The 27,823-nt window shown below is 52.4% G+C and overlaps 1 protein-coding gene across 1 annotated transcript in view; it reads right to left on the bottom strand.

Annotated features, from left to right (window-relative positions):
* Nucleotides 1-26,717, bottom strand: part of LRIG1 (leucine rich repeats and immunoglobulin like domains 1) — an 87,057-nt gene extending 60,340 nt beyond the window's left edge. Inside the window, exon 1 of the mRNA XM_082768129.1 lies at nt 26,274-26,717. Coding sequence (XP_082624255.1) covers nt 26,274-26,482 — 209 coding nt within the window. The 5' untranslated portion in view covers nt 26,483-26,717. The remainder of the gene's footprint in view (nt 1-26,273) is intronic.
* Nucleotides 26,718-27,823: the final 1,106 nt, after the last annotated feature.

Raw genomic sequence — 27,823 nt, 5'->3', positions numbered from 1 at the left:
AAATTCCTCTGGCTAATCTGTCGAAAGATAGCTGCCTAGGCCGCAGCTCGCTGAATAGGCACCAGCCTCTTCCCACATGTTTGTGGAGGGCTTTACAGCCCCGGCGTGGAGGCCCCGTGCACACTTGATTGGGTATGAAAAGCATGGCAGCAGCTGAGTAAGCCTGGGGCCGGGGGAGCACATCGCCCATGCAGCAAGTATACAGCTGTGCACAGGAGAAAGCACGCTTGAATTTCCCTTTTAAACAAGGTTTTGACTCCCAGAGAGATGGCGGAGTCCTCATAAGCAGGGACACGCAAGGCTTAACGCTGAGGCACAAAGCGATCAAAGAGACTGCAAGGGTTCAGCCAGTTGTATGGCCTGTAAGGACAGAAAGGAGCAGCTTTAGGGTTTTTCTTCTCCCCTTCCATGCACATGACAAGCCCCAAACCCACTCATTTGGGGCAAGAGCAGCTGAACAGCTACCGCAGCCATTGCCAGCTCCCACTGCCAGTCCTGCCTGCCCTTTGAATCCACCTGCTGAGCTGGTGGAAAACCACAACTTCTGCGCCCCCGGCTGGCTCATCACCCTCACCCCTGTCCCACTGCTCCCAAACTCAGCTCAGCAGGCCTGGGGCTGCAGTGAGCTGAGCCCCTCCGGATTGCTTTTGTAGCAGGAGCCCTGGGAACATCCCAGCCGGCTGCTGCAGGGGCTTTGGAGAGGAGAGAGGGACCCTGGAGGAGCAGGGAAGGGTGAGCAGCCCTCATGTGGGCAAAAATCCCCCCATCACAGACAGATCCTGCCAGCAGCTCAAGCTTTGCTTGTGCCCGAGCTCAAATCAGCAGCAGATTAGCTTGGGTTGATAGCACACTCATATAAGGGGCTTTATGTGCAGAAGGGAGTCAACTTAAGGGCAACCCTCAAGCCATAATATGAGCTAATTTGACAGTGAAGACAAACTTTGAGAGGTCATCCAGACACCCAGAAAGCTGCAGCATGAATCACTCCCTCCCAGCCATGACTAACAATGCCGTCTGAAGGAAATTCCTGCAGCATGATTACCAAAGAATCAATACCACGCCGATCCCAGCAGATGCACGCAGACATTAATGCAAAGAATACTAATTAAAACCACATCACTGAGACCCATTGTATCAGTCTGCAGTTTAGTTTAACTTGTGGTTGAGATAGTTCCCTAATTCCTCCAGCCACCTTTGAATAACTTCAAATAACATCTTCAGCCCCTGCCTTTCCTCCTGCACGAAGTGCTGGGTAGCACCAAGCTGCAGCTGGGCTTTGTAAGGCTCCTACCAGGAAAATTCCCATTCTTACCCATCTCTTAGAAGGGCAGTGTCAGGTTATTTCAGGCCCTGCTCAGTTTATACAGATACGTTTTGACAAAACCTAGGATCCTATTTCTTCCTATGTTAATAACCTTAGCAAAACAAAAGAAGTTTGGCTTTGCTCGGAAGACCGTCTCCTCAAAACACCCCAGATGTTTTAATTTTTTCCCCAAAGAAAGAAGATCAGCTTCAACTTGCCCTGTATAAAGGCACATCAATGGCAGAGCGAGGACAGGGAGCAGCTGCCGGGACAGGGACAGGGCCAGCACCTTCCTCTCCCTGCAGCCAGCGGGGTCCCAAACCAGCAGAAGAGAGGGCACAGCACGCAGGAGGTGTGACAGCATTCTCAGCTCTCTCTGCTTCTGAAAAATAAAAGCAGCAGCCACGCTGCCTGCAGTGACTAAGGCTACAAAAGCTCCCGTTATGGCTGCATGTTCCTCAGCCCTCAACCAGACAGCCCAGTGAAAGGCAGCATTGTGCGCAGGGAAGCGGGGATGCTGCAAGGCTTCGGGCAGTGTTTAATTGCAGCAATTTTTCACCTTACTTGCTGCTGGGAAGCTGCACGGGCTGAAGGAGACAGGTTCTCTCCAAAACACGTTGAGCTATCAGCTGCAAGAATTGCCCCAAGGCAAAATAAAAAAAAAAAAAAAAAAGAACAATCAAAGGGGCCAGGAGCATCTAAATAAAAATAAACGGATTTAATTTCACATAAAACAACCCCGGTTTGCCACCTGTGGCAGGTAAAGCAGTTGGAAGGAAAATCAGGATGTGGAAGTTCTTAACCCACAAGTAAACCCCACCCTTCATCTGCCCAGATCCCCATGGGGTTTGTTGGTTTTGTTAATTAATCTGCTGCTTAGTCTCGAGAGAAAGACGTGTCTAAAACCCAAACTGGGGGTAAGCCCCTTGCTCCTCTCTACTGGGGGGCTGGAGGCCCTGCTCGGCCACGTGAACCCAGCAGCTCCCTCTTCCACCACCACATCTCCTAGGGAAAAATCGATAAAGGCCACGGCTCCTGCACGAGCATTTTCAATTAAGGATCCCCACTGTGTATTCAACATACTAACCCAATTTATCGAGGATTAACAGCTCTGTAATTTACTGTATGCCTACCTTACAGCAACTGCTAAGCCTCCATTAACTGACACGAACACACAAGAGCTGCATTGATAAATCAGCGCTAAGTGCTATTTACTGCTTCGGGTACTGCTGCTCCTGCAAAGCAAATATTTTCACCCAAAAGTTGTGCAGTTTTTCACCAGTGCTTGCAGCAGATCAACCTCGAGCCTCCCACTGCATGACCATGCAAAATCCAGCTGTGGGCTGCAGGTCGAGTGCAGATGGCAAAGAGATAACCCAGAAACTCCCCGAGCACTGCTCAGAAGTCTCCACAGTTCAAGAAAACATCCGAGGCCGCCAATCATTCAATGATATCCAATAACCTGTATTTTTAAGACACGTTTCCTACCAAAACACAGGATCATAACGTGCTCTGAAACCACGTGAATCCCTCAAGAGCACAGCCACGTCTGTAAATGTTTCTGGTAAGCTCAGAAAAAGTTTTTCCAGCGCTCCACCACCACGGTTTGTCCATCAGAAGCGTTATTCAAACATCCCTGGGCACAGCTCTCGTGCTGCAAACAGCACCCCGGCTGCTGGGGAGGGCGAGCATCAAACCCATGCTGAATTTTGGTGTGCAGCCAGTGCTGCCCTTCCACAGAGCCCCTCATCCTGGTACCGCAGCCACCAGTGCCACCAAAAAGCCACCACGGCTGGCACAGGGCCTGTGCCCCAGCATGGTCAATGGTGAGTGGTGTGGGAGGGCTGTGACCTCCCCACAGCGTGTGCCCGGCGCTTCGTTCCCTCACCATTCTTCTTATTAATAGTTAATCAGGAAGGGCCAATCTCCCCCCCAAAAAACACATTCGCTTGGAAGCGGCACAAAGGAATATTTGTGTGCTGGTTAAAACTAGTCAGGCAAAGAGTAAGGGGGGAAAAAGCCTTAGAAAAACAGCGGGAGGGTTTCTACCGCAGCCCAAACCTCTCCAACGCTGCTTTTCATCACCTCCCTCACACAGAAGGGTGCAAGAGCAGCGAGGCATCCATCTCCCAGAGACAAGGGCTGGCTCTCACACGTGGCTATGCCATGGTCTCACCTTGATGCTCCTTCACGTGCATCTGCTGCACGGCCAGCTCAGAAACGCAGGTGCTGCGACTTGGATTTCCAGCCGTCTCCTGACATTTGCTGCAAAATGCACCAGCTGATCACAGCCAAAGCAGCCAGCCCCGCAAACCACCTCCCAGTACCAAAGCCACCAATCCGTCCCCAGTTGCCAGCTGCTGGCAGTGACCCAGGTCCCAAGACATTCAGCCAACCCTGCAGCTTCCCACCGTGGGGTAAATCCCTTCCGAGCACAGCCATGCTCCCCCTGTGATGGGGATCACAGCGCTGCCCCCACCACGCAGTTTCTCGGTTTGAACCCAAGCCCGGTGAGGACATTCCCTTAAATTTTCAATGCGTGGGCTGCAAGACAAGAGGTTGACTGAATGCAGAGACCCTGCCCACAGGGGAATTACACACGTAACCCCAAAGCCCCACGTCCAGGACCGGTTACCCACGCTGGCAGCACAGCGGGTTGCACGGCCAGCTCTAACCCCCCCGAGGCATGAAGAACATATGGAAGTCAGCTCCCCATTTTCAGTTTAAAAATAGCTGCTTTGTAATAGCAAGCGGCATTTTAAAGGGCAAAATATGCACATTTTAAGCTAAAAAAAACGCCTCAGTTGGCCATCCAGGCTGGAGATGTGTGGTTAACACAGGCATCCACCCTCCCCTCCCGAGTAATCGATGTCCAATGGTAATGCACTCTCGTTCCAAGCACTTTTATATTGCCAATAAAGCACCGAGCAATTTAATGGATTTCTAACCCCAAATTGGAGGCTGTACTGCATCCAACTGACTCAATTTGTTCAGCCTTAGAGGAAGCCCTGGAACAAAACGCTAGAAATAAAACCACATGCACTGATAACATTACAGAAATAGATGCACGAAGCAGCAAATGTTCTGCCCCTTTATTTTATCTGACCTCCAACCTGTTTTAATTGACCTTCAAGATGGAAAGGCTGCATTTCAAAGAAACTATTTCCACCCAGATCAAGAGAAATAAAAGCCAAGCTATATATAACGCGTTTGCTGCAAAACAAGGCAAATAAATCTACCCAACCACCTTTCGCTTGACAACGAAGAGCCAGAAGAGACTTTCAAGTTAATTTACTCCGTATTTTACGCCCTAAGCAGAGCTATTTTCTAGATAAACTTGCTCTCCCTGCACAGCACAGACAGCTTCCTTTGCCCCCCAAACCACAGAGCGCAGCACTTGCTGCAGCAGCAAAGGGCTGAAGCTGCACATCACAGAGGTGATGGCGTGATGGGGAAGTTTGCAAATTGGGGTTCGCAGCACATCCCCTGCTGGGGGAAGAAGAGACAGCCCCAATGCTACGAGCGGGGCCATCTATCAGCACCAGCATTCAGTCTTTTGTGTAACTCCTTCAGTAGTGCTTACTGCTGGGACAGCAGCAGGATACCTGTGAGGATTTTAGAGCAGAGCAGCACAAAAAGTTGTTTTCTCAAACAACTTGCACATGTAGGTGACTTTCTGGATGTGAATGTACAGGTGCACACACCACCACACTGACATGTATGCATCTGCAGGAATGCAGAGATAATGCATCCACTGTTAAGTACACAGCCAAAAGCTTTATCTCAGAGACTGGGACAGCTCTACAGCTTCTGCCAGTTGTAAAGAGCTCTAATAGGTCTTCATTACACTCAGCCCCAGCATATATATAATGCCACATCTCTTACAGATGCATTTTTAAGCATTCAAGAGCTTTTCAGTGCTGTTTTTCAGTTCCCTCCATTTACAAAGCCAGACTTCTTCATTAATGCAATTCACACAATAGGACTGAGAAAAAGCAAAATTTATAGCCAGTAAAACTTCAGAAAGTCCTTCCCACAAGCTTGCCCTTCCCACAGAAGCCTGGTACCTCAGGACGCCCCAGGATTAACAGCCACCTCCCTTTCCACTGGCTGCAGCTTGTGACTCCCCAGCTGGGTTCAAACCCCACGTTACCATCAGCCAGGCACCAAAACCAAGCACCTTTGCCTTCAGATGGGGAAGGTATTTTCTGATCCCCCAGAGGACAAGGCTGTCACCTCCCTGGAGGTACCCCTGTTTATTATTCAGTGAGCACCCTCAGGTTTGGGCAGTTTCACAGCTGAGAGCATCCCAGCTAATTCAGGGTGGGCAGATGTTACTGAGGTTGAACCAAGGACCAAGCTTTCTCTTTTAGAGCTTTTCATCCTTTGTGTTACAGAGGGCTGGGATGAGAAGGGGAACATTTCCTTAGCCTTCTGCTGCAGGAAGCAGTTAAGGACCCAATCTCTTGGGAAACCGCTGGATTCCAGAGGTATTTGGATAAGCTTAATGCACCTCCTTTTAACTATTATTCCTGGAACCACGCTGCTCCACTTGGCGTTTAAGACCAGATGTCTTGCTGTATTTCTGCCCACCAGGAGGTGTGGAGGCTCCAGTCGGCCTCCAGCACAGGGAACCCCTTCACCTGAAGGAATATCTGAAGGAAGGCTTCATCCAACTTCTGCAGGACGGTGGGAAAAGAGCGCCAGGTCCTTCCCTCCTGCTTTGAGGCTGTCCCACTCGGGCAGAACCCAGAGTCGATGCCAGCTCGAAGCTGCCCAGTAAGAACAAAACTCCACGTGGGTGGCCACCTGGCTGCGTTGCAAACAGAGCTAACACTCCAGTCAGGCCAAGCACAGAAATGCCCTTTCTGCTTTTCCGAGTGGTCCTTGGGAGCCGGGCGCCGTGCCAGGGCGCTCGCCATTCACTGCTCCCCCTGCGCCTCTCCTGGGGCACGAGGCAGCCTGGGCTGGCTCCACATCGGCACCTCACACTCCAAAACACAATTACTTAAAAAAAAAAATGAAGGCAGACAGTGCTCTCGAGGTTTGTTATCACTTGGGGAGGGCCACAGGTGTGCCCAGAGCTTAGGGAACTGAAGCCTTGCACTTGTGAGAGCAGGCAGGTTAACCTCTGAAGGGCAAGGAGAAGGAATGACACCATTTCCTAAGGATCAGGAGTTGCTAGGGTTTGTGGAAAGCCTTGCTCTGAGCACACAGGGTGGAAAAGGGGTGGGTTTTGCACACAAAGGAGATGAAATCCTGAGATGTCCCAAGATGGAGGACCCACAGCATCTCGCCCGTGGGTCTCAGGAGGCGATGAAGATGATAAGTCCAAGGAGACCCAAGGGCAAGAGCACATCATGTGCCTGAAAACCACATGAGAAACACCCACACAACTCACTACCACAGCTGCAAAGCCACAGGCTTACCAGCACCACAAAAAGGACAGTTTTCTATCACTGTCAGCTCCTCCCAGCGCCCAGGACTGGATTCACAGAAGGAAGAGGGCAACAAATGGCCCCAGCAAAGCAGTCGAGGGGAGATGCTGCTCCTCGGGGCAGCTCATCCCAACCATCTGCTGGGGTCCTTCCCAAACCAGACACTGCCCACGGCAGGATCCTGGGCTCGCCAGCCCCCAACCAGCATGGGAGCCCGCTCCAACATGTAATCGGAGTCCCAAGCCTGGCTCTGCTACAGCAACGCCACATTAACAAACGCATTTTCCTCAATTTGTCACAGCAAGCGAGGTATGAAATAAAAACCTCTCCGAATCTCCCAAACACACGGGCTCCCCCCCCCCCCCAAGCCTTTTGCAAACCAATGAAAATTGCATAAAAATAAACTGTGGTGCATTTTATAGGGGCAAATAGCTCTGCTGCAACTGGAAACACATAATCTAGCTTTTCTCTAACAAAACCTCCAGGAAATGGCTCTGCAGAAGTTAACTAAGTGATGCTGAACTTTCTCCAGAGTGTCGTATAGGAAATAACACCGCAGCAACGACTGCCTGATTTAACCTTTTGTCCAGACTACGCTACAAAGCCGTAGCACGGAGGTATCTGGCTGATGTTAACAATCCTCTGGTGTATTCTGCGGGACTGCAGCAGGGAAAGCAGGTTATCTCACACGTGCTCAGCGAAACACCCCCGCCAGCACAACGCCCAGGCAGCCAATTGGTGATGGGAGACTGGATTTTATGATTTTCCCCTTCTGTGGCTGCAGTTGGCATTTATTTTATTTTTGTAAAGACATGAAGAGGTAACGGCTGTCTGCGAGGAGCAGAGCAGATGAATGCACCCAGGGCATTCAGCCCACCAGCAGTGCAGACACCGAGTTTCCCCATCCCTCCAGCATGGCAGGACCAGCCCAGCCGTTTGTTAGGGACCTCAGCAGGTGACACTACAGCACCTCTGGCTCAGATGAACCATATTTCTCCATCCCACCTCCACAATCCCAGGAGGGACCGCTCCACGCTGCGGTAAGTGCTGCGGAGATCTTTCACTCACCGGGCACCTCAGGAGCAGAGCGTCTGCCAAGCGATCTGGTGTCAATATTTGCCTGGAGCTCTGCAATCCTGATTACATCAGCTGAGCCAGGCTGCCCTCCCTCCAGCCTTTCTCCCCCACTGCCCACACTCTCCCAGTTTGGGGAGGGCATTGCTGCACAGACCTGGAACGAGCCTACTTCTCAGCTTTCTTTTTAGTAGAAAAGAGGAGCTACAGCATGACGCGTGCACTTTGCCTGCTGAATCCCCAGCACCTCAGCCATCACTCCGCATGAAATATGCTGTCTGGGGAAGAAAAAGGCAAGGGAAAGACACCAAAGCGTTTCCACATTCCCACCAAGCTTGGGTTTCTGTGCAACTGCTAACGTAAGTGCTTAACCAGGACGGGGCTCCCCGGGAGCCATGGGACACGCTGCCTGCCTGCCCAGGTTAGCCAGTGGGAAAACACTTTGTTTTCTTCAGCAGGCTCGACACAGCCACCAAAGTTGCTCTAAAATGAAAAAAACACACAGGGGCACAAGCCAAAAAATAATCCAGAGCAGCAACGTAACCCTCGGTTCAGGAGGCTCGCACTAAAACACTCGGCACTGATTTTAATACTCCAAATTGCCCGCTGGGAGGGAAGCCAACGCTCAGCAAGAACGCAGCCGGCCTCAGCCCGGGGCTCGCTGGTGTTTTTCTGCAGCCCCACGCTTGCGTGGAGTCACATGCAGCCGATTACATAAACTGTACCTTTTCCATGAACACCTTCTCTGGGATAAAGGTTCTCATTTTGCCCTGCGTAAAACCGCTCTCCACATGCTTATAAGCTTTAATTGCTATGGGAGCACATAAAAAGTGTCCAAATAAGTCTATTTAATGGTTACACATTAACTGTCATACACCTCCGGGCTTCTGTTATCCATATATTTGCAAGATCAATAAACTCCTTATGAGTAAACTTAGGGAAAGAGTTGCTGCTGAGAAATGTTCCATTCCTATTTCCTAATAACTTTATGAAATTCATTAGAAACTCCTACCTATATCTGAAGCTTGCTGCTCGTGGAAAAGCAGGCTGTGCCTCAGCACAAAGAAAAAGAGAAGTGTGTTTCTCCCTCGCCCGAACTTGGACCCGTGCCCACAAGGTAATGCAAGAGCAGAGCAATTCCAGGCTGGGAAGGACTTGGCTAAAGCAAAATGTGTGCGTGAGCCTGCAGAGGCAGAGCCCCTCCAAACCCAAGGAGAAAAGCCTCCAGCGAACAGCAGCAGCCTGGATACCCAGGAACAGAGGAGCTGTCTGCGTGAGGATGGAAGCATAAGAAGGGTTGAGGAAGCCACATCCAAAACACTTACTGGCAATTAAAATGAAGGTATCGTTCCCAGTGAACCCACAACTCTGGCCTCCACATACCCACGGGGCTCTGGCGGATTGATTTTGGTGGCTGCAGCCCATGGGTGTCACAGCAGGGCAGGGACAGCCCCACCAGCTGCACGAGTACAACCTCGCTGCAAGGCACAGGGATGCTCTGAGCATCTCTGGAAGAAAGTAGAGAGGATTTTATTCACTGTCCTGTGCCTAAAGGGTCATCAGCAGCCTGGTGCTGCCACATTGCTTAATTGGGATGGCTACAGATCATTAAACACCTGCTGAATTTTACCTTGGGCATTTAGAGATGCCCCGAGGCGCAGCAGCGGAGCAGCAGAGAGAAGGGGGAGAGGGCGAGAGAGGCTGAGCCAGGCAGCCTGAGAGTGATTAAGTGTTGATCAAATCCAACTATTTCATAAAGCTCCTGGTATGCCCGACCAGCTTCGACAGTCTCCACACTTTGCTGTGAAATCCCTGTGATATTTATGAGAAGTCTGCGAACGGCTCCTTTATCGCCTTTTTTTTTTATTCCCCTTTCATAAAGGAAGTGCAAAGCCCCAAACAGCTGGGATGCCCAAGTGCTGTCAGCCCCGGCGTGTTTCCCAGCTGTGCACACAGCATCCCCCAGCACCTCCTGACTCCCATCCTCTCGGGCACAGGTAACACACTGCCCTTTCCCTGATCCCATCCTTTTTGCCCCACCCGGTGCTGTACAAAGCCACTCCAGGCACAGCAATGCGCACCCCCCTCATCCCAGAGAGATCCCCCCCAGGCAACTGGGGCAGGCAATAGGGAATTTCAGGGGGCAGAGTGATGCACACCAGCATCAGAGTGATGCCAAAACCCCACAAGGGCAAAGGAAGAACACATAGGGTTCCCCTCTAGCCCTTACCCATTAAAAAAAATCAATCCCCATTGTAAGAGTGCAAGCAGCGCCTGTATTTCACACCAAATAACACGGAGAGGACGTCATAAAGATGGAATCGCTTACAGTTGGGAAGGAGGAGGATTATAGAGGCTATTGCAATTAAAAACAAACTAGACAAACAAATAAGCCCCACTTCCCTCCCCCTGGCCGCCGCTGCCTGCTCCGCACATGTTATCTGCAAACCGCGGGCGAAGCAATTCCCCGCTCCGTGCTATTTCACAATCTGCTCGCTCTGAACCTTACGCTACGTAAGGAATTAAACAAACATTTCCTCCTTTTCCTTCTTCGGGTGGTTTCCCCCCCCTTCCCGCTCCCTTTCCAGGGCTGGGCTCCAAAGTCCAGCACTGCCCGGGGCTGAGGAGTGAGCAGCAGCTGGGGCTCCCCAGCCCCAAAAATCCTCCCCCAAAAAAAGAGGAGAGCGATGGGGCTGGGCACCATTTGCACAGCAGCTCGTGATCGCCCGGGTCGATTCCTCCAGCAAACAGGCAGCCCAGAGCCCTCCCAAAATACACCAAGGACAGCCGGGGGGGAAGGAGGGCGATACTAAACACGATGCAGAGATAACAGGCAAACTTTGCAGAAGTCAATTAAAAAGGCGGTCAGCCCTAAAGACAGAAATCCTCAGGAAAGCAGACTTCACCCGCTCCTTCCACGCACGTTACTTGCTGTTACACGCAGCTGCGGCAGCAAAGTCTCGTGAATAAAAGCCTTTGCCTTAATCTGCTCTGATTTGCAACAGGTTTACGTTACAAATTTGGGGTTTATCTGCCTTGGAAAACACTGCGAGGGGAAGCAGAGCACAAGATGAAGCAAGGGGACAAACGCTGGAGACCCAAGAGCCAGGTTGGTTGATTTTTTTGTGGCTGCTGCTATTTAGTGGCAATGCCTAGTTACAGTTTGGGATAAAGGAAGCTTTTGTTAACTACCTGCTCTCTCCCTCCCTCTGCACCTTCCCTCAGGGTTTTGAGATCACATTAAGAAAACACATCCCAAGCTCCTCAAGAGATTTTTCAGCAAAGCCAAGGCTGACAAGACTTGACATTCCTGAAATGTTTAAATGGGAGGAGAGGGAGAAACAACAACATTTTTTCAAACCCACTTTATACATCAGACACAAGCAAAAACTGGCCCAGGTCCAACTATAAGAAAAAAATATATTTGCGAGATCATCTGAAATACTTTAAATGTTCTGGATTGAAAAAAAGAAATCCCTCGGTGCAGAGCAGATACAAACCCCCACGCCAAATGCTGCGCATTCCTGGGGCGAGCTACGGAGCGGAGCTATAATCGAGCCCATTGACAGGCACCAGCCCCGAGCCCCACAGCCAGCCCTGGCCACCCATCACATGGGACGTGTCCTAAATGCAGCCTGCACATCCCGGGAAAGCTCCACAGGGACCAGCTGTCCTTTCCAAAAACACAGGGATCCTGGAAAATCTTGGCTGGGGGACTCAGTAATACACTTGGGATGAAAGAGCTTGGCAAACTATGGGGCAAGGAGTCAAGAAACCCAATTTTAGCCAATACTGGGAAGGGGACACCACTGTCAGTAGCTGTTTCATTAATTGATTCACACACTGGCTCATTCTGGGTATTATTTCAGGCTGGAATCTCACTTGCCCAATGCTTCTGGAAAAAGCTGGGTGAAGAGCAGGGTCCCGATGGAGCATTACAGCCTGTGACAAAACCCACTGAAGGCGATGTGGGAAGCAACTGCATGCACTCCAAGAGGTCCCACCACCCCACACGTTGGGAGCAGGCACCCTAAAAAGCCACGTGAGGCTGGGAAGCATTTCCAAGGGTGTAGAACACATTACGGGGAACAGACGGGCACTGATGTCCGGTTACTCATCCTTGGTTTGCATTCGTCATTGGTTCGCTAGTGCAGAAATTGAGGCATCAAAGAGGGCCGCAGCGTTTCACTTGTGCAATAAACTCCTTTCACCAACATCACTTCACACTTTCCGGAGTGCAAAGTTCGCGCTGATATTGTTGGCTTTCTCACTTGCTGCTTTTTGGCACCGGCCCGCCTGCCTGGCTGTTCATTAATACGCCATCAGGATGTGAAAGGCCCCGTTCCGCAGGCCTCGCTGGCTGCAAGTCGTCCTCCACCAAGCGCTGTCCCGAGGGGGGGGACAGGCAAAGGTGCTTAGGTGCTCCCACAGGATACTTAAAATTTGAAAAAGCAAGTCCTATACTTCTACCAGTGGGTTTTACGGAGTACGGGAGTGTCACTATCAATGCAGATACACTCGATATTTTTAATCTTTCCTGTGAGGAGAGGCTGAGGGAGCTGGGACTGCTCAGCCCGGAGGAGCTCGCTCTGTAAACACCTGAGGGGAAGGTACAGAGAGGACGGAGCCAGGCTCTTGTCAGCGGTGCCCAGTGCCAGGATAAGAGGCAGAGGGCACAAACCGAACACGGGAGGCTCCGTCTGAACACCAGGAAGCAGTTGTGTGCTGGGCGAGTGACAGAGCTGGCACAGGTTGCCCAGAGGCTGTGGAGTCCCCTCCCTGGAGACCTTCAACAGGCATTTTGACGTGGGCCTGGCACCCTGCTGGAGCTGGGGCTGGCCAGATGGCCTCCAGAGGCCCCTTCCCACCTCAGCCATGCTGTGAATCCATGATTTTTGCACAACCTACGGCCTCACAAGCCACAGCTACGCAGCAAAGGCTGTCTAAGTGCACAAGGATGAGAAAGCCACCATCATTTTTGGTCAAACAGCTGCTGGCTGGGGTTGCTACAGCCACCTAAAAAAGTTGGCCATCAAATCCTGTCTTGTGCATTCCCTGGGAGAATGAACACAGGGTATTACTTCAATAAAAATTGTAACTACACGCTTGAAATACAGAGTACAAACACTAATTTTAAAGAATATCAAAAACACTCTAGTTGTTTCAGGCCCTTTCATGCCAGATAAATAAGTTTGTCTTTTTATTTATTTGTTTTTAAAGATTTGCTTATGATGGAGATGAGCCCAACTAGAAAACCAAAAATCAAGAATCCTTGAACTCCGAAGCAAGTTTTATCTGAGCCTGGGCCTGCATCTGCGCTGACTGCGGCACAGCCAAACAACATTTTTCCATCCCTGTTTATCACTATCACCTCATGCTCTCCCCCCACCAGCACGAGGTCATATCAAAAATTCCTTCCCCACATCCCCTGGTTCCTTAAATTGTAAAGGATCTGGATTTACATCAGTGGGATTACACGAGATCAGCCAAATGTGCACACGCTATGGAGAGAAAGGACAACACGTCTCTTTAAAACCCGAGAGTATTTTTCATTTATAAATAGTTTACATTTTTGGATCCAGTGGCGGACAACCCGCTCGGTCTGTACGGAAACCAAAGAAATATCATGTGTGAGCACTAACCACAGCGTAACTCAGATAATAAACACCAGACGGGCAGCCATATGCAAGGAGGCTGGTGCTTGTGGTAGGGGAGGCAAAGAAAAGTAAGAAATTCAGCAAGCATCACGCAGCTGAACGTTGGATTTCAGACGAACTGGCAGAAGTTTGTGGTTCTGTTCCTCCAAGTTAAGCTACAGGAACACAAGGAAGCATGCTGAACCCTGCCTTGCTTCCCTGGTCTCAGTTTTAGCATCTTTCAGGCTTCAGCAGATTGTCCCCTCTGTGCTATGGGGTCACAACCAGCTATCTGCAGCACAGAGGGACACGACAAGTCCAGAAGGTCACACAAAGCATATGGTGGCCCCCAAAGCTATACTATGGGCCAACCTGCACGGAAGTTCAAGTTATGCTCCAAGCCAGACCTAGTGTGCTCTCCTCAATTGTAAGTGAGAGGACTATAAGCAACAGGAACCCAGAACACGTTGTGTCTGGCAGCCACAAAGCCCATGGGACTGTGTTAGCGAGCAGCTGGAGCACAAGAGAGAAGAAGGCTGCGTGCAAGTGGAAGCTGCTGTGAGCACAGCACCTGAGCCTGCTGGGCCCCCTGGCAGCCCCCAGCCTCATGGGCTTTGCCAAGCTAAGCAAGCTCCCTGCCCCAGCCTCTGCCTGCACACCAAATAAACCTGAAATGGATGCAAACACATAAAATATTTGTAAAATCATGGACAGTATAGGTAACATCAAACAATAACCCATATCCCACAGAAAAGACAGTCTTTAAAGCAAGAGGACAACTCTTTGCTTGCCAAGCATGGGAACCTGAACCTGGAGCATCTCTACTGAAATCAGCCTGCCAAAGCCAATTTGATCATTTATTGCTGCAAGGAATTCCACCAATACTCTGGTAACTTTTAAGCAGCAGTGTGTGCTCCTAGGTAGGAAGAAAAAAGCCTGAAAGTATACATTTTCCAGATTTTGCAAACATTTACCAGATGCAAGAGAATTCACGGACCACTCACACCATGCCAAGTGTGCAGACACCAAACTCAGAAGAGCCTCAGCACCCATCTCCCTCTTGAGATGAAGGCTACGGCCAGATACGCCTGGCCGAACAAAGGTTTGTTTTCAATTATATTTCAGGTTCTTCTAACAATAACTGTGTGGCGTCTGGCACCAACACATCTGAGCCTTTGAAGTGGTTCTCAGCTTCAACAGGACCGTGGGGGAGGGCAAAAAGGGAATCAATCAGCAATTTCGGTTCCAGTCAAGCCTCCTTGCTGAAGAGAAAGCCTTAATTCCACAATCCCTGAGCACACCAGCTAGCAAAACACAACAAAAGCCACACATTCAGGCAGAATAGCAGTAGGTCTGCACCAGGGTTGCTGCTTTAACCTTCAGAAATGAGGCTGTGAAATAGGTGGGGCAGCAGTGCCGGACACCACAGCCTCCTGCCTCACAACACCTGCACTGCCCACGGTGCCAAACCCATCTTCACAGAAATGCAAGAGTCTTGTCAGGAACCAAGAGATGTTCAATCACTCCTTTTTTTTTTTTTTTTTTTTAAAGCGAAAGAGAGCAACCCCCCCCGCTCCATCATTTGCATTTCTGGGCAAAAATAAAGCCTTTTCCTACTGAGCTCTTCTGCAGAAGCTCACCACGAAGGCATGTTTGGAGCATGCACGATGGCCTGGACCACACAGGACAGCAGCACTGGTGTTGCAGGGCTTGGGGTACGTGGTGTTTGTGACCACAAGACCAAATCTCTTCTCAATGTGCTTGGACCCCAAGCACAGCTCACAGCGTGCAGGTACATAGCTAATTCCCTTTCACCTCAGTCCATCTTCAGAGATCTAAACCCCTTTTCAGAGCTCACCTCAAACGACATCGGCAAGACCACACGGGAAATCAGTGCAAAGGCAGGGCAAACCTCACTGTTAAAATGCATATCTTCTTTATCTGCTCGGTTCAAACGAGCACAGTGTGGTTTAACAGCAACAAGGTGGCAGAGCGGAACAGCTCCCGAGGATGGTGGTTTTGATTGGAATGATGCTCGTTTCAGAGGAGGGATAAAAATGCCTTATTCATTTTCCCCAAGCCGCGTCCAAGTCCTACCAAGTCTTTTTGTTAGGTCAGGCAGTTTCTGGAAGCATCTTCTGGCTCAAAACATCCTCAGAATTTCAAGAATCCGCGCTCCACAAATCTTGAGGCTGTTTTGTTCAGGAATGCTGACATGTGGGCAAAGGGAAACCAAACCGTTCCCTTCAACACTGCAGAAAACTTTAAAGTCTGCCCAAGATGAAAAATGCAAGAGTCAAAAACTTTGAAGGAAATGTGGGTTTTCTGCTCAGAGGCAGCTGCATTTCAAATCTTGCCCAGATCATGATCTTCCAACAAGGGAGCGTGGCTGTGCCAGGACAGCTTGTGTGCCTAGCAAGGCTGGTGGCCTCCATGCGCTCCCCTCAAAGCAGGGCCAGAGTTAGAAATGAATAAATAAAGCAGACTTCCAGATCAAGTTTTCTTGGCCTTCACAAAGCAGATGATTGCGCTGTGAAAAGCTCTTGGCAGAGCTTCTTCCCCCCAGACAGGATCCACCCACTTCCCAACGCCTCGCCGTCTACGGACACCAAAGGGCAGGCGTGCGCTTGGTCTTCTGCTCACACAGACAATGCTCCCTGGTCGATAACCGAGGAGGGGACTTGCACATAGACTGAGGCTAACAGCGGTCTGATTGCTCCCATTCTCATCCCAAAGTCACACCGACTGCAAGTAGGTGATGTGGTTGCCTGCCTTGCTGAGATGTCCACTAGAAACACGCACTGCGTTCCAGATTTCTTCCTTTTTGTGGACCTCTGCCTTCCACCTGAAGGACAATATTTGTGGGCTTATACTACATGAGATGGATCTTTCTATTTTATTTTAAAGTTTTGGGCCATTTTCAGGCTGTGTCCATGCTCCCAGACCTGCAGAGGAATCCTGCAGATCTCCCCTCCCACCCAAGCAGGACCAGCTTCACACCTCCCCAGCCCTTCAGGCAGGAGGGAAGGAAGCCTGCATTTCAGAGCCAAAAGGTACCCCGCAGGAAAGCTGTCAGAAGGAATTTCAGCCAAGCCGTGACAGACTAAAACCTTCACAAAAAGGCACATTTTCAACCCATTCCCAGTCCCACAAAGGCTGTTTATTGTCCAGCATCAGGAACGCAGCTTCCTGGGGTTAAGAAGCTCTTCTGCTGGCCACGAGCAGCAAGGTCACCCCGCGGCAGCGAGCCCGAGTGCTGGGCAGGCTGGGGACACGACAGTGTCCTGGTTTCAGAAGGGAGATGTGAGCAGGGACGCATCCTGCCCCTGCGAGGCAGACGGTTTTATAGCCAGGGGTCAGGATTACTCAGGAAACCAGAGAGGAAGTAATTGGAAATTGTTGGACAGGGAAACTTCCACATTTTGTCTCCAAATGTGCAGGCCTGCAGCCTGTGATGAATTCCTCTTCTTTTAGCCGTGCCTCTCCCAAACAAAGCTGGAGCTTTGTGGTTTAATTAGCACGCAGCCCCAGAAGTGTTCGACTGCTGTTTCCTCCCTGCCCAAAAAGGTGATTTTTTTTTTTTTTGAAAGTCAAAACAAAAAGTCATAAGAAGCCTGGAAGGCTTTGTCATGCACAGCCTGTTCCTGAACAAGCCTCACGCTGGCATTCCTAAAACTTGCACATGGGGAGCTCCAAGCCCTTGCCTGGGAGAGCTCACAGCTGGAGGATGAGGCAAGGGCAGCAGACAGCAGCAAAAGAGCCAGGCTGGGAGCAGAGCAGCAGCTAACTGGGAGCACTGGGGCTGCAGGAGGGGACTGGGACATGGCGACAGCAGCAGCACACGCAGGGGAGGCACTGGGGAAAAAGCCTGCACAGTCCAAAGGAGAAGATAACCTGGCAGCCAGAGCAAGCCCTGGGGACACGCAGATGAAGGCAGGATCCTGCCGTCCCTGCCAGCTGAAAGGACAGCTCGGCAGGCTCTCGTGGAGCAGACCACAAAGTGCTAGCACTTGAGACACAAGTGCTGGAGACTGGGAGCAAGCAACACGATAGTAAACAGCTCCGGCTGCTATCCGGCATCGCCTGGGGATGCTGCACAGCCACATGGCCCTGCATACAAATTCTGGGGAGCCCCCAGAGCAGCACAGAGCCCCCAGCACCCAGCCCTGCCTGCAGGGATGCTGCCAGGCCAGGGGGACACGCAGGCGCCCGGGGCCGTCCCATCCATCTGCAGCCGATTGCTCAACACCCATCGGGCTGGGAGGCACGAAAGCTTCTCCTTCCTGGAAGCTCTGCTCCGAGATGGGAGCAGCAAGTCGCCAAAAACCATTCCCAGCTGCGGCCGTCACAAGGGCTTGCTGCTTTGGCTGAAATGCTTCCTACCGCGGCCACCAGCGCTGCTGTGCGTGGAGAAGAGACCACGCTGGTCCCCAGTGAGGCCAGCATGCAGGAGATGCCACCACTGGTACCTGCCTCAAAGCCAGCAGAAAACCATGGAGAAGCAAAGCCAGCTGCTGTTTGAAGCACACAGTACAAGCCAAATGTGTTCTGTCAAATGCACACAGCTTTCTGTCCAAGGAGATTAACTCAACGACCAGCACACGTCTCCACCAGTGAGTTCGGGAAAAAAAAAAAAAAAAATGAAATCGGAGCTCCTGGAAGGGGATCAATTCACCAAGAAATCAAAAGCCAAGCCACTTCCCTGGGGAGCTGGGCTGAGCCCCGTGGAGATAAATTCAGATGGACACATTCACCGAGAGCCCCAGTGCTGAAGCAGGGCAAGCACAGGGCCCTGCAGAGCAGAGATAAAGCCAGGCAGCTTATGGCTCGAGAGGCAACAAACCAAGCGGCACCACTTGAGATGAGAGCACTAAAACCAGGGTGAAGCCTCAGCTTCTTCTCCCAAAGCAGGACCAGCACCTCTCCCATTCATGCAGAGTTGAATTTGCCTGGGCACGGTGCCGTTACCTTCATTAGGCTATTTCCTAGCTGTCTGTAACAAGCAATACATGGAGGTCATTCACCTGCTCTTGTGAACAGTCATTCAAACACCAAGCTCACTGAGCAGCTTTTGGGTGGCAATCTGCTCAATCACAAAGGTTGGAAAGTGGGAAACAGGACACAGAAAGGGTTTACAACCATGCGAAACAAAAACAAAAAGCACAGAACTCACAAAGCAAATCAGAGAGGTCTAAACATGCACATTACTTAGTGGTTTAACGCAGCACTTGTGTGCCATACTCCAGAAATCATCCAAAGACATCCGAAAGCCAAGAATTCTTACTTAGACTTGTTTGGTTTAAGAAGGAAAAAGAGGAACAGAGTTGTTTATAGACCAACATAGATAGGAACAGCACAAAAACATGCTTAGCAAAGGAAGACTGGAAAGTACTGTGACAGTTCAAAGTGAAACATCATATGGTTTGTTTAAATCTCCTAAAAAGGGACAAGTCTCCCCGTTTTGCCAAAACAAATGAAGCACAAGTGTTGCTCTGCCTCTGCCCCCTGGCTCGAGAGGAGACAAAGGTTTATTGTGAGTTGCACAGATGAACAGAGCACGCTGATGCTGCCCTGGCTCCCCAGCAAGGCCACACCAGAGGTGAGAGGGAGGCGAGCAGAGGCCAGCAGCACCACGGCCCCACGCTGCCCCTGCCCACACCATCACCAAGCAGGAGCTTGGAGGTAAGCAGGGAGCCACCGGGTGCTGCCATGGGCACGTGTCCCCACCAGCACCCACACCAAACCCAAAGCAACCACCTCGTGCTGAGTAAGGCAGAAGTCAGGGTCACCACTGCAGAGGATTTTTTATTTTATTTTAAAGAGCTTTGGTGAAGGAAGGTGGCTGGTGCTCTTTCACAGCTCTTGAACCCACAGCCTGGCCAAGCATCACTTGAAATAAGCTGTGGAAAACAAAGCAGAGCAGCTCAGGGCTGCTTGAGGCACTGGCAGAGGCACAGCCAGCTCTCCCCATCTTCCCCCAGCTCACACACACAAAGAGGAGGAAGGAGAGGCAGCGATGTTTGGACAACTGGAACATATTTAGGGGGTGATTTTTCACAGGGCCTCCAGCCAGGCAGTTTCCTCCGATAGCCATTTTATTACCCGCAACACACTTCACAGACCAGCAGCTCTCACATCCACAGGGCAGGCTGCCACACCGGCCTGCCCCAACACCATGGGGGACATCACCCATCGCTGCTGCAGCCAGCTCTGCTGATGGGGCACCCACAGCACCTCCAGGAAGCAGCTTTAAATGCTGTCTCCATCTGAACACCTTCCTCCAAACCCCAGGCATTAGCTGAGAGCTCCCCCCCACCCCACAGGTGCCAGCCATCACTTTTCAGGACTGTATTCTGCACTAGATATAATGTGGAAAACCTGTGACAATTCCCAGCCTGCACAAAGCATGTCCCCAGCTCCCAGGGTGGCATTTTGCGAGATGCTGGTTAGCAGATGGCACTGATGGCCAGCTCCAGGGCAGCAAGCACAGCCAGGAGAAGCAGCACAGCCCCAGCTTCATGTTTTAGGTCTTATTTCCTTCACGCACCTGAGGGCTTGCTCTGCCTCTCTGCAGCGAGCAAGGAGCTGCCAGCTGGAGGTGGTGGTCTAGGGAGCCGTGTTGTATTTCAAGGTTTCACAGCCAAATTTCCACTGAAGTCGAGGTATGTGTTCCCTAATCTGAAAGGATTCATCTAAAAATAGGCACCTTCACTGAAAGTGAAGCACTCTGCACGCTGCCTGCCCAAGGGGGTAGGGCTTAAGAAAAATGTGCACCTCTGCAGATTTCCAAATTTAATGCAATTAAACAATACAGCCCCAAAAAAAAGACCATGATGAAGTCTGCAAACAAATTATAATCTCATTATGAACAGTACTATCACAGCTACTATGACAAATTCTCTCACACATGACAGTTCAGCTCCAGAGCCGAGCTTTAGCCAGCTAATGCATTTTTAGATGCAACTTCTGCAAGACACTGGAATGTGTCTGGATATATTTTAAGTCCACAGCTCTGTGTAAGGCTGTTCAGTACATAAAGGACTTCTGAAATACTTCTGAAGTTCACACAGCACTACGACAAGGTACAAAGCTGGCACGGCACAGGTGCAAGCAACACACACCCTGCCTGCGTGTCCAAGGCAGGTACCCTGAACAAAGCCAGGCAGGTGGCCTCCTGTCCTCCAGGTCCTACATAAACTGAAAATGCAACCAAGAGAACTGCAGCAGACTCCTGGACTTTGGCACAACGCAGTGTCAGCTCTTGAGAGGTGACCCCCTAAAAATTGGGGCCTGCTTCTAGACTCCCCCAAAATGAGGGGGTTGCAGCTGTATAAACAGTGTGCTGAAGAGATGAGGGGCACACAACACGTTACACACGTTGTGGTCCTGTGCTGGAGCTGGAGGAGGCTGGGGTTGAAGGACTTGAACTGCAGCACAGCGTTTGGTTAACCATTAATGGATGACTCAGCTCCAACAATAAAACACATTTCACCTTCCGTGCTAGCGCAACAGCACCCTGGCCCTTGACTCGGGCCCCTGTGCACAGTAAGGAAGAAAAAAAAAACACTTGGTAGCACATCATTTAATAGCTGGGCACACCAGGAAGCACCAAGAAGGGCTTCTCAGCCCTTCCCATCTTCCCTTGGCTTCCTTCACGTGCCACATGGGGCTCACAGCAGTGCTCCGAGCCACCTTTAGATGAAGCCTTATACGAAGTCTGAGCGAGGTGCTAGGTGCGTGCCTGGCTGCTGGGCCCACAGCCAGGATCTCACCGGGCTGTGCCTTCCTGGCAGCACCAGGCAAGGTTCTCTCTGCCCCGATATCAGGGGGATGAAGGGAGCGCGGTGATTAGGTTAGCAGCACGAGGTGATTGCGTTAAGGGCTGATGAGATGAACTAACTCAACCTGAGGTGTCTCACACCGCAGCCAGCAAGATCAGTGCAGAGCCCCGCGGGCCCAACTGAGGGTTTCTGGGTGCGGTTGACACAGAGCCAGGGACAAACACCGGGATTTAACACGGCTGGTGACAGAAATGAGAGCCACCAGGCAGCTCGGCCTTCAAAACAAAACCCAGAGCCCTCCTCAAGGGGTTGGGGCAGCCAGGAGCCACGTGTGGGCACAGCCTGGGGGCACTGCAGGACCACCAGGAGCTGCTCTTCACCACAGGAGGCTCAGAGCACCCACAGCGGCTGCCACCCATGGTAAGGCCATGCCAGCAGGCCCAAAACACAAAGGAAAAGCCAAAAAGCATCTGGGGGAAGCAGCCAGCCCCACAGCTCCCTGCTCCATCCCTCACCCTCCAGGCAGGCACTCCTCTGAGGCCCAGCCACCCCCAAGCTCCTCATCTACAGGGCAGTTTGCACGAGCGAAGACAAAATATTGAGCTGCCACTATAACATCATAATGGTTGTTTTTCCTAGAGAACAATTGCTGGTGTGTTCATTTTTTTCGGATGCCTACTGAGATGCTCCTTTCCCTGCCCTGGGAATTTTCCCTCCGCCCCCAGCTCCCAGCCCATCCATTCTCCCCTTTTCAGGCTGCACCCATTGTAAGCAGCACTGAATATTAACACAGCCCATTGAGCACTTGCTCCTTTTGTATGGGACCCTTGCGTTTCAAATTGCAGTGGCTGTGGAGAGGAAAAGCCTCAAAGTGATTAAATGCCACCAAGTTTCTCAAAAGAAGCCAGGAGGAGGCAGGGGAGGCTGCAGGGGTCCTAGAGCTCTTCACGTGAGGCCAGGGAGTCCTGTAACAGCCAGAAAGGCTTCTCAGCGGGGATATTTTGCCCCGTTGAGGCTGCATTATGCATCTTATGAATCTCACATGCACATCTAATCCTAGTCTGGTCGGGATCACTCCCGCCCCAGCCGTGGCTCAGCCAGGGATTAAGATGAGAAGATCAGACAGCGGTCGCGAAGGGCCTGCTGCTGACTGCTGTTCTCCAGCAAGAGCCAATAAATATCACGGCATGCCGAGGGTGGTCAGTGAATCCACAGACACATGTTCACAGGCAGGGCGGATTGATTTGCAAGCGTGAGCATTTATTCGTGCCTGCGGAGGCATTGCTCCGAGAGGAGAGGCTCCTCCACCACCCCAGCCCAAGCAGCCGCCCCAGCCTGGGGGGTTCAGCCCCAGCCACCTCCCCAGAGCAGCCCCCAACTGCACGGGGCCAGGCACGGCAAAAAAAATTACTTAATTCTTGTTAAGTAATCTTTGCTCCATTATTTCTGCAGGGTTGGAAGTGGGACATGCAGGGAAACGACCGACACCAAGCCACCCGCGGGATCTATCCCCCCAGAGCCTCCTCTGCTGGCTCTCCTTGTGTCTGCAGAGGGGCAGGGGTAACTCAGGGGGCTACAAGCGACCCGTGGCAATCCCCAGAGAGCACCATGCACACAGGCAGCAGCAGAAAAAGCTCCCTACAGATTGCCACCGCATCCAAAGAAGCCACCTAAAATGTAGGAGAGCCCAGCAGCAACATCTGGCACGCGAAAGCCCTGGTTCAGCAAGGAGTGTAAGTTCATAGGTGATTTTGAGCACAAACATCCTGGTCTCATTGCCTCTAAAAATCTCCCCATGTGCATGTACTCAAGTACAGCAGGGCTCCGTCCCAGGATCCCAGATCAAATGTGCTTTCAGGGCCTGTGGCCAGGCATCCGCAGGACTTCCAGGAGCACCCAGCTCTCCAGAGAGCAGCAGCACCGGGCAGACAGAAAACACCCCTGCAGGAAATGCCTTAGGACAACATATCCATATACCCAAACCCATCTCCCTGGGAAAACAGAGTAGCACAATCACTCAAATCCCCCAGGGAAGCTGCAGAGGCCCTGCTGTGCTCAATGCCCCGCACCTGCACCCACCCAAGGGCAGGAAGCTCCACGCAGAGCTCCCCCCGCATCTCCACCACCAACTGGGAGATGTGAGAGGACTTGATCCTTTCTATTGTTTTGCAAACATAACATTCATGGTCCTGGGCTGCTGTGCTCTAGCTCAAAGCATGGATGAATTCTTCCCTTGTGCAACTTTAAATCAAGAGTAGCTGCGCTCACATGCGTGAGGGCTGCTCCAGAGGGGACCAAGAGCAGAACTGGAGGTGTCTGCGAAGCACTGGGTCTGGCACAGCATCCAGCACAACAGGGGGAAACCCATACATCCTCTGGACACATGTGCCCAGTATCCTGAGCACTTCATCTAGTTGTCTGGGTCACACCACCGCAGACTTGCTTAGGAGATAAACAAGCTTTCATTCCTTCAGACCACACCAGCAACAAGTCAGCTATCGCGCTGCACTTCCACAGCCATGAGTTTTCTCACTGTTAGAAGCTGTGCCCAAAAAGCAAGTGCTCTATCAGTAAGAAGTAGAAAAGTCCCTCCTCTCACCACTCCTGAGGAATTAAGATAGCACAGAAAGACAGGAACAGCAGATGCTGCTGATGTGCCACGGCACTGACAGCCCTGCAGCCCCACACCAGGCTTTTCGGAGCATGAAGCGTTTTGTACTTAAGCTCGGCCCTAAGAAGTTACAGCACAGATAACGCTCTGCTGTACATCAAGCCTTCAGGCAGAGTTTGACACAAAGCATCTCCACAGCGAGACTCCAAGAGGAAAATGCAGCAGCTGCCGGGTGCAGTCCCACTGGCAGCTTCCTCCGCAGCCAGGGGCTTTTTGCTCAGTGCCGTGGCTCTTACGAGGGCTGCATAGGTCCTGGGTGGTGACACATCCTGCACACTGCTCAAGCTGGCTGTGCCCAGAAGTGCACGGTGTGTCACCCACTGCCTGCTCCTTTTCCTTGTAAGAACCCCCATCTGTGCCACGCTGCGCTAACCGTGAGCGACCGCAGCGCGCTCCCCTCGCTGCGCATCACTTCTGCCCTCTGAAAGCCAAGGAGAAAAATTACAACTCCCAGCCCTGCTGCCAACAAAGAAATAACAATAGTTTCAAAAGATCCCACTGCTTTTCCTCAGCACTGATAGTCCTGTTGACAAAATACACAGCGATTAAGTCGGTTCAGAACGCTCCCCAGCGCGCAGAGCCACATTTCCAGCAGCCCAAACAAAAGCTTTACCTCAAACACACTGAGATCCGACCCGAGCACTGCAGCACCAATTAGGAGGAAAAAATAAGATAACTGCTAAGGAGGGATTTTCAAAAGCACTCTAATGAAGCCAAAGCACAGCCAGCACAAGCCACTGCACACGGGATTTCTCATCCTCCTACGAGTGATCCCATCTGGGGATGGAGTATCTGGGCTGGGGGACCCCAGACCCTAATAATCAGCCCCTGGCACTGCTCTGCTAAACGCATCAGTGACCCCCTGCATTAGAAGTTCGCAGTTATGAGCCTAGTGATCACAAAAAGCAATAGAAGCAATATTACTCTAAAAACCAGAAGTATGTGTAAGAGCTTAAATGGCTGCTTTTTATATCGGCTTGGGAAAAGGAAAAATGCCCCAAGTTCTGAATTGTCAGATAGGAAAGCCATCACAAATTTCCTCTTTAGCTAATTCGTTGGTTAGCTTAGAATTTGCTAAGTGACAAACCGTATTTTGTCTAAGTGGCTAAAAGACCAACAGCCCACAGGCTGTAGATTTATTCGTGCAATTATTTCACCCATAAAATTTAAACTGAGCTCGGGACATTCAAAAACCCATTCCACACGAATAAGACACTCCTGGGCATTAGCACTCCTGAAAAAAAACACGACAATAAATTTGTTCAGAGCGGGCTATGAATGCGTTTCTCCACAGGAACAAAGACTCACTGTCCTGTTTTAAAAAGGAGCGCGGGGATTCTGGAATGATGCTGAAAAGATTAAAAATTCATGGGGAGGCTGAGCAAAGGAGCCGTCCTGTGCAGGAGCAGGCAGCAACAGGTGAACGTGGCGAGTCTGGCTTTTACTAGGACGGGCCACAGGCTGCTCTCGGTGCGACAGCGGGCGATTTCGTGTAAAACACGGCGTTTTGCGTCCAGCAGCGAGTAACGCCAGGAGAACCTGACAGCCCCCTAATAACTCTTCTTAATAAGAAGTTGGATGATCTCCAGCCATACTTCGGTGACTGCCTTCTCCTGGCGGAGCTGCGGGGTATCTGTTACAGCCGCCAGCTTTATGGATTCAATAATCTATAAATCTGCTCAAACGGCCGAACGGCGCAGCAAAGCGAAGAGCCCAGGCGCTTTTTCCTCCTCCTCTTTGGATCCCCGTTTCCAGAGGCTGGCTAATGGTCTGGGGCACTTATTTTTCCGGATCTAGGTGCATGCACAGGCTCTGTGCTCAGATACACGGCAGCTGTCAGAGGGACCGAGCTGGATGAGCCAAATTTGTTGCCCTTTGCACAGCGCGGCAGCAGCCCAGGCTTTTGGGGACAGGAGTCCTGCTGTGCCGTGCGTGGGGCTACACTCTCCAAATCGCAGTTTTAGGCGAAAAAAGGAGCCGTGGCACACACCCAGCCACCAGAAACCCAGCCCCACGCTCCGCAGCCCCCCAAGACCCCGATAAATGAATGGGAACCGGGGGGGCTTTGGGGAGGGCAGCCGCCAGCCCCGCGCAGCTCGGCGCCCCCCGTGCGCCCCGGGGCCAGCTCCGCGCTCCCCGCAGGGGCCGGTTTTGGGGCAAAAAAGGCCAAAAGCAGCTGCGGAGCCGGGGCGGCGATGCCCAAATAAGGCCTCGGAGCCGCCGCTCGGCCCGGACCCGGCCCGGGACCCAGCGGGGGGCAGCAGCGGAGCTGCCCCAGGCGCTGAGGAAAGGCTCGGCTCCCCAAACCTAACCTCTTAATTAACTAATTAATTTTTTTTCCCAGCACGGACACCCCCTCCCGGTACTCACACGTGTCGCGGCCAGCGGGGCAGGTCCCGGGGCACCGCGGGCAGCGCCAGCCCGCCGCAGCCCAGCAGCTCCGCGTCGCAGGAGCAGCCCCCGGGGCAGGGGGCGGCGGGGTCCGCCGAGCCCAGCGCCGAGCCCAGCAGCAGCAGCACCGACACCGGCAGCAGCAGCAGCGCCGCCGACCCTCCGCCGCCCGGTACCGGCCCCGCCATTTTGTATCCGGCACCCGCCGAGCGCCCGGAGCCGCAGCGGAGCAGCGGGGGCAGCCCTGGAGGGGAGCAGAGCGGAGCCGCTCAGCGCCGCCTCGCCGCCTGCAGCATCGCCAAACCCTCACGGCACCGGCATCCGCAGCCCCTTTCTCTTCTCCTCGGCTTTCCTCCGCTGCTGCTGCCGCCGCCGGGGCTCGGATTCCGCCGGGACTGCGAAGCGGCGCCGCCGGGACTCGAACCCGCGCCCTCCCGGCCCCGCCGCTCCCTCCTGCGCTCGCCGCGGCCCCACGTTGGCCGCCCCGCAACATGTAGGCGCGCCGCCCCCCGCCCGCCCGCCCATTGGCTGCCGCCCGGGCCCGCGCGCCCCGCCATTGGTAGCGGCTCGCCCCCCGCCCCTGTCAATCAAAGCCTCCGAGGCCCGCCTCCCTTTGCCACTCCAGGTGTGAGCCCCCTCCCCTCCCCGCCGCGCCGCTCTTAAAGGGGCCGCGTCCGCCGCACGCCCCCCCCCCAAAAAAATCAGCGATTTTGGGTGTCCCGCCGTGGGCTTTTTCACCCAAAGGCTCTCCCAGGCCCTGCTGTCACTTTTCCCGAGTCACTGAAACGGCTGTGCTCACCATACACGTGTCCTGCACCAGTTGTCCTATTTGCCAATGTTTCACCCCAAACCTAAGTGGCTCCCCGGATTCCCCCCTATTTTGGAAGGACCCCATGTTTTGCCACCCCATTGTGCTGCCCACATCAGTGAAACCACCCTGGCCCTGTGGGAAGGCAATTTTTGGGGTGGGGAGGGGGCACAGAGGGGTGCAAGGGGGCTGTGGGTTCACATGAGAGCACCCAGCCCCAAATCAGCCATATTATGGCTCGTTAGGTAACCACAGCAAGATCATATTGGGTAAAACCCACACTAGGGCATTGACACGCACATAAAGGCATCTCCTGAGCCCAATGGAGAGCACCCAAGTACCCTTGGCCAAGCATGGATGCGGCCCATGTAGCATTTAGGGTTGGAAGCCCCTGGTGTGCCCCATGCCCCACAGCGCCTTCACCCATGTGTGCCTGCGGTCGCCGGGCTGTGCCCCATGGGAGGCAGCAGGCCAAAGGTTTCAAGGCGAAATAAATGGGACGGCTACACCAGGACAGTGGCACGATGCCGAATTCGCCAGCCAGCCAGGCCGAAGGCGTCAGGGCCGAGGGGGTTTGGCTGGCGGGTTCCCCACAGGCCGCTGCCGCTCGCAGTGTGGAGCCCCCACGCCGAGGCCTGGAAGCGGCTGTGCTCGGCGCGGGACGGGGTTTTGGCAGCGCCCCGAGCCTAGCGTGGAGCATGAAGTCATGTCTGCTCCGTAC

This window comes from Aythya marila (assembly GCF_965140915.1).
Source record: "Aythya marila genome assembly, chromosome: 10".
In the NCBI taxonomy this organism is placed as follows: domain Eukaryota; kingdom Metazoa; phylum Chordata; class Aves; order Anseriformes; family Anatidae; genus Aythya; species Aythya marila.
Note: the sequence above shows the minus strand (reverse complement) of the source record. Positions and strands in the feature narration are given on the sequence as shown.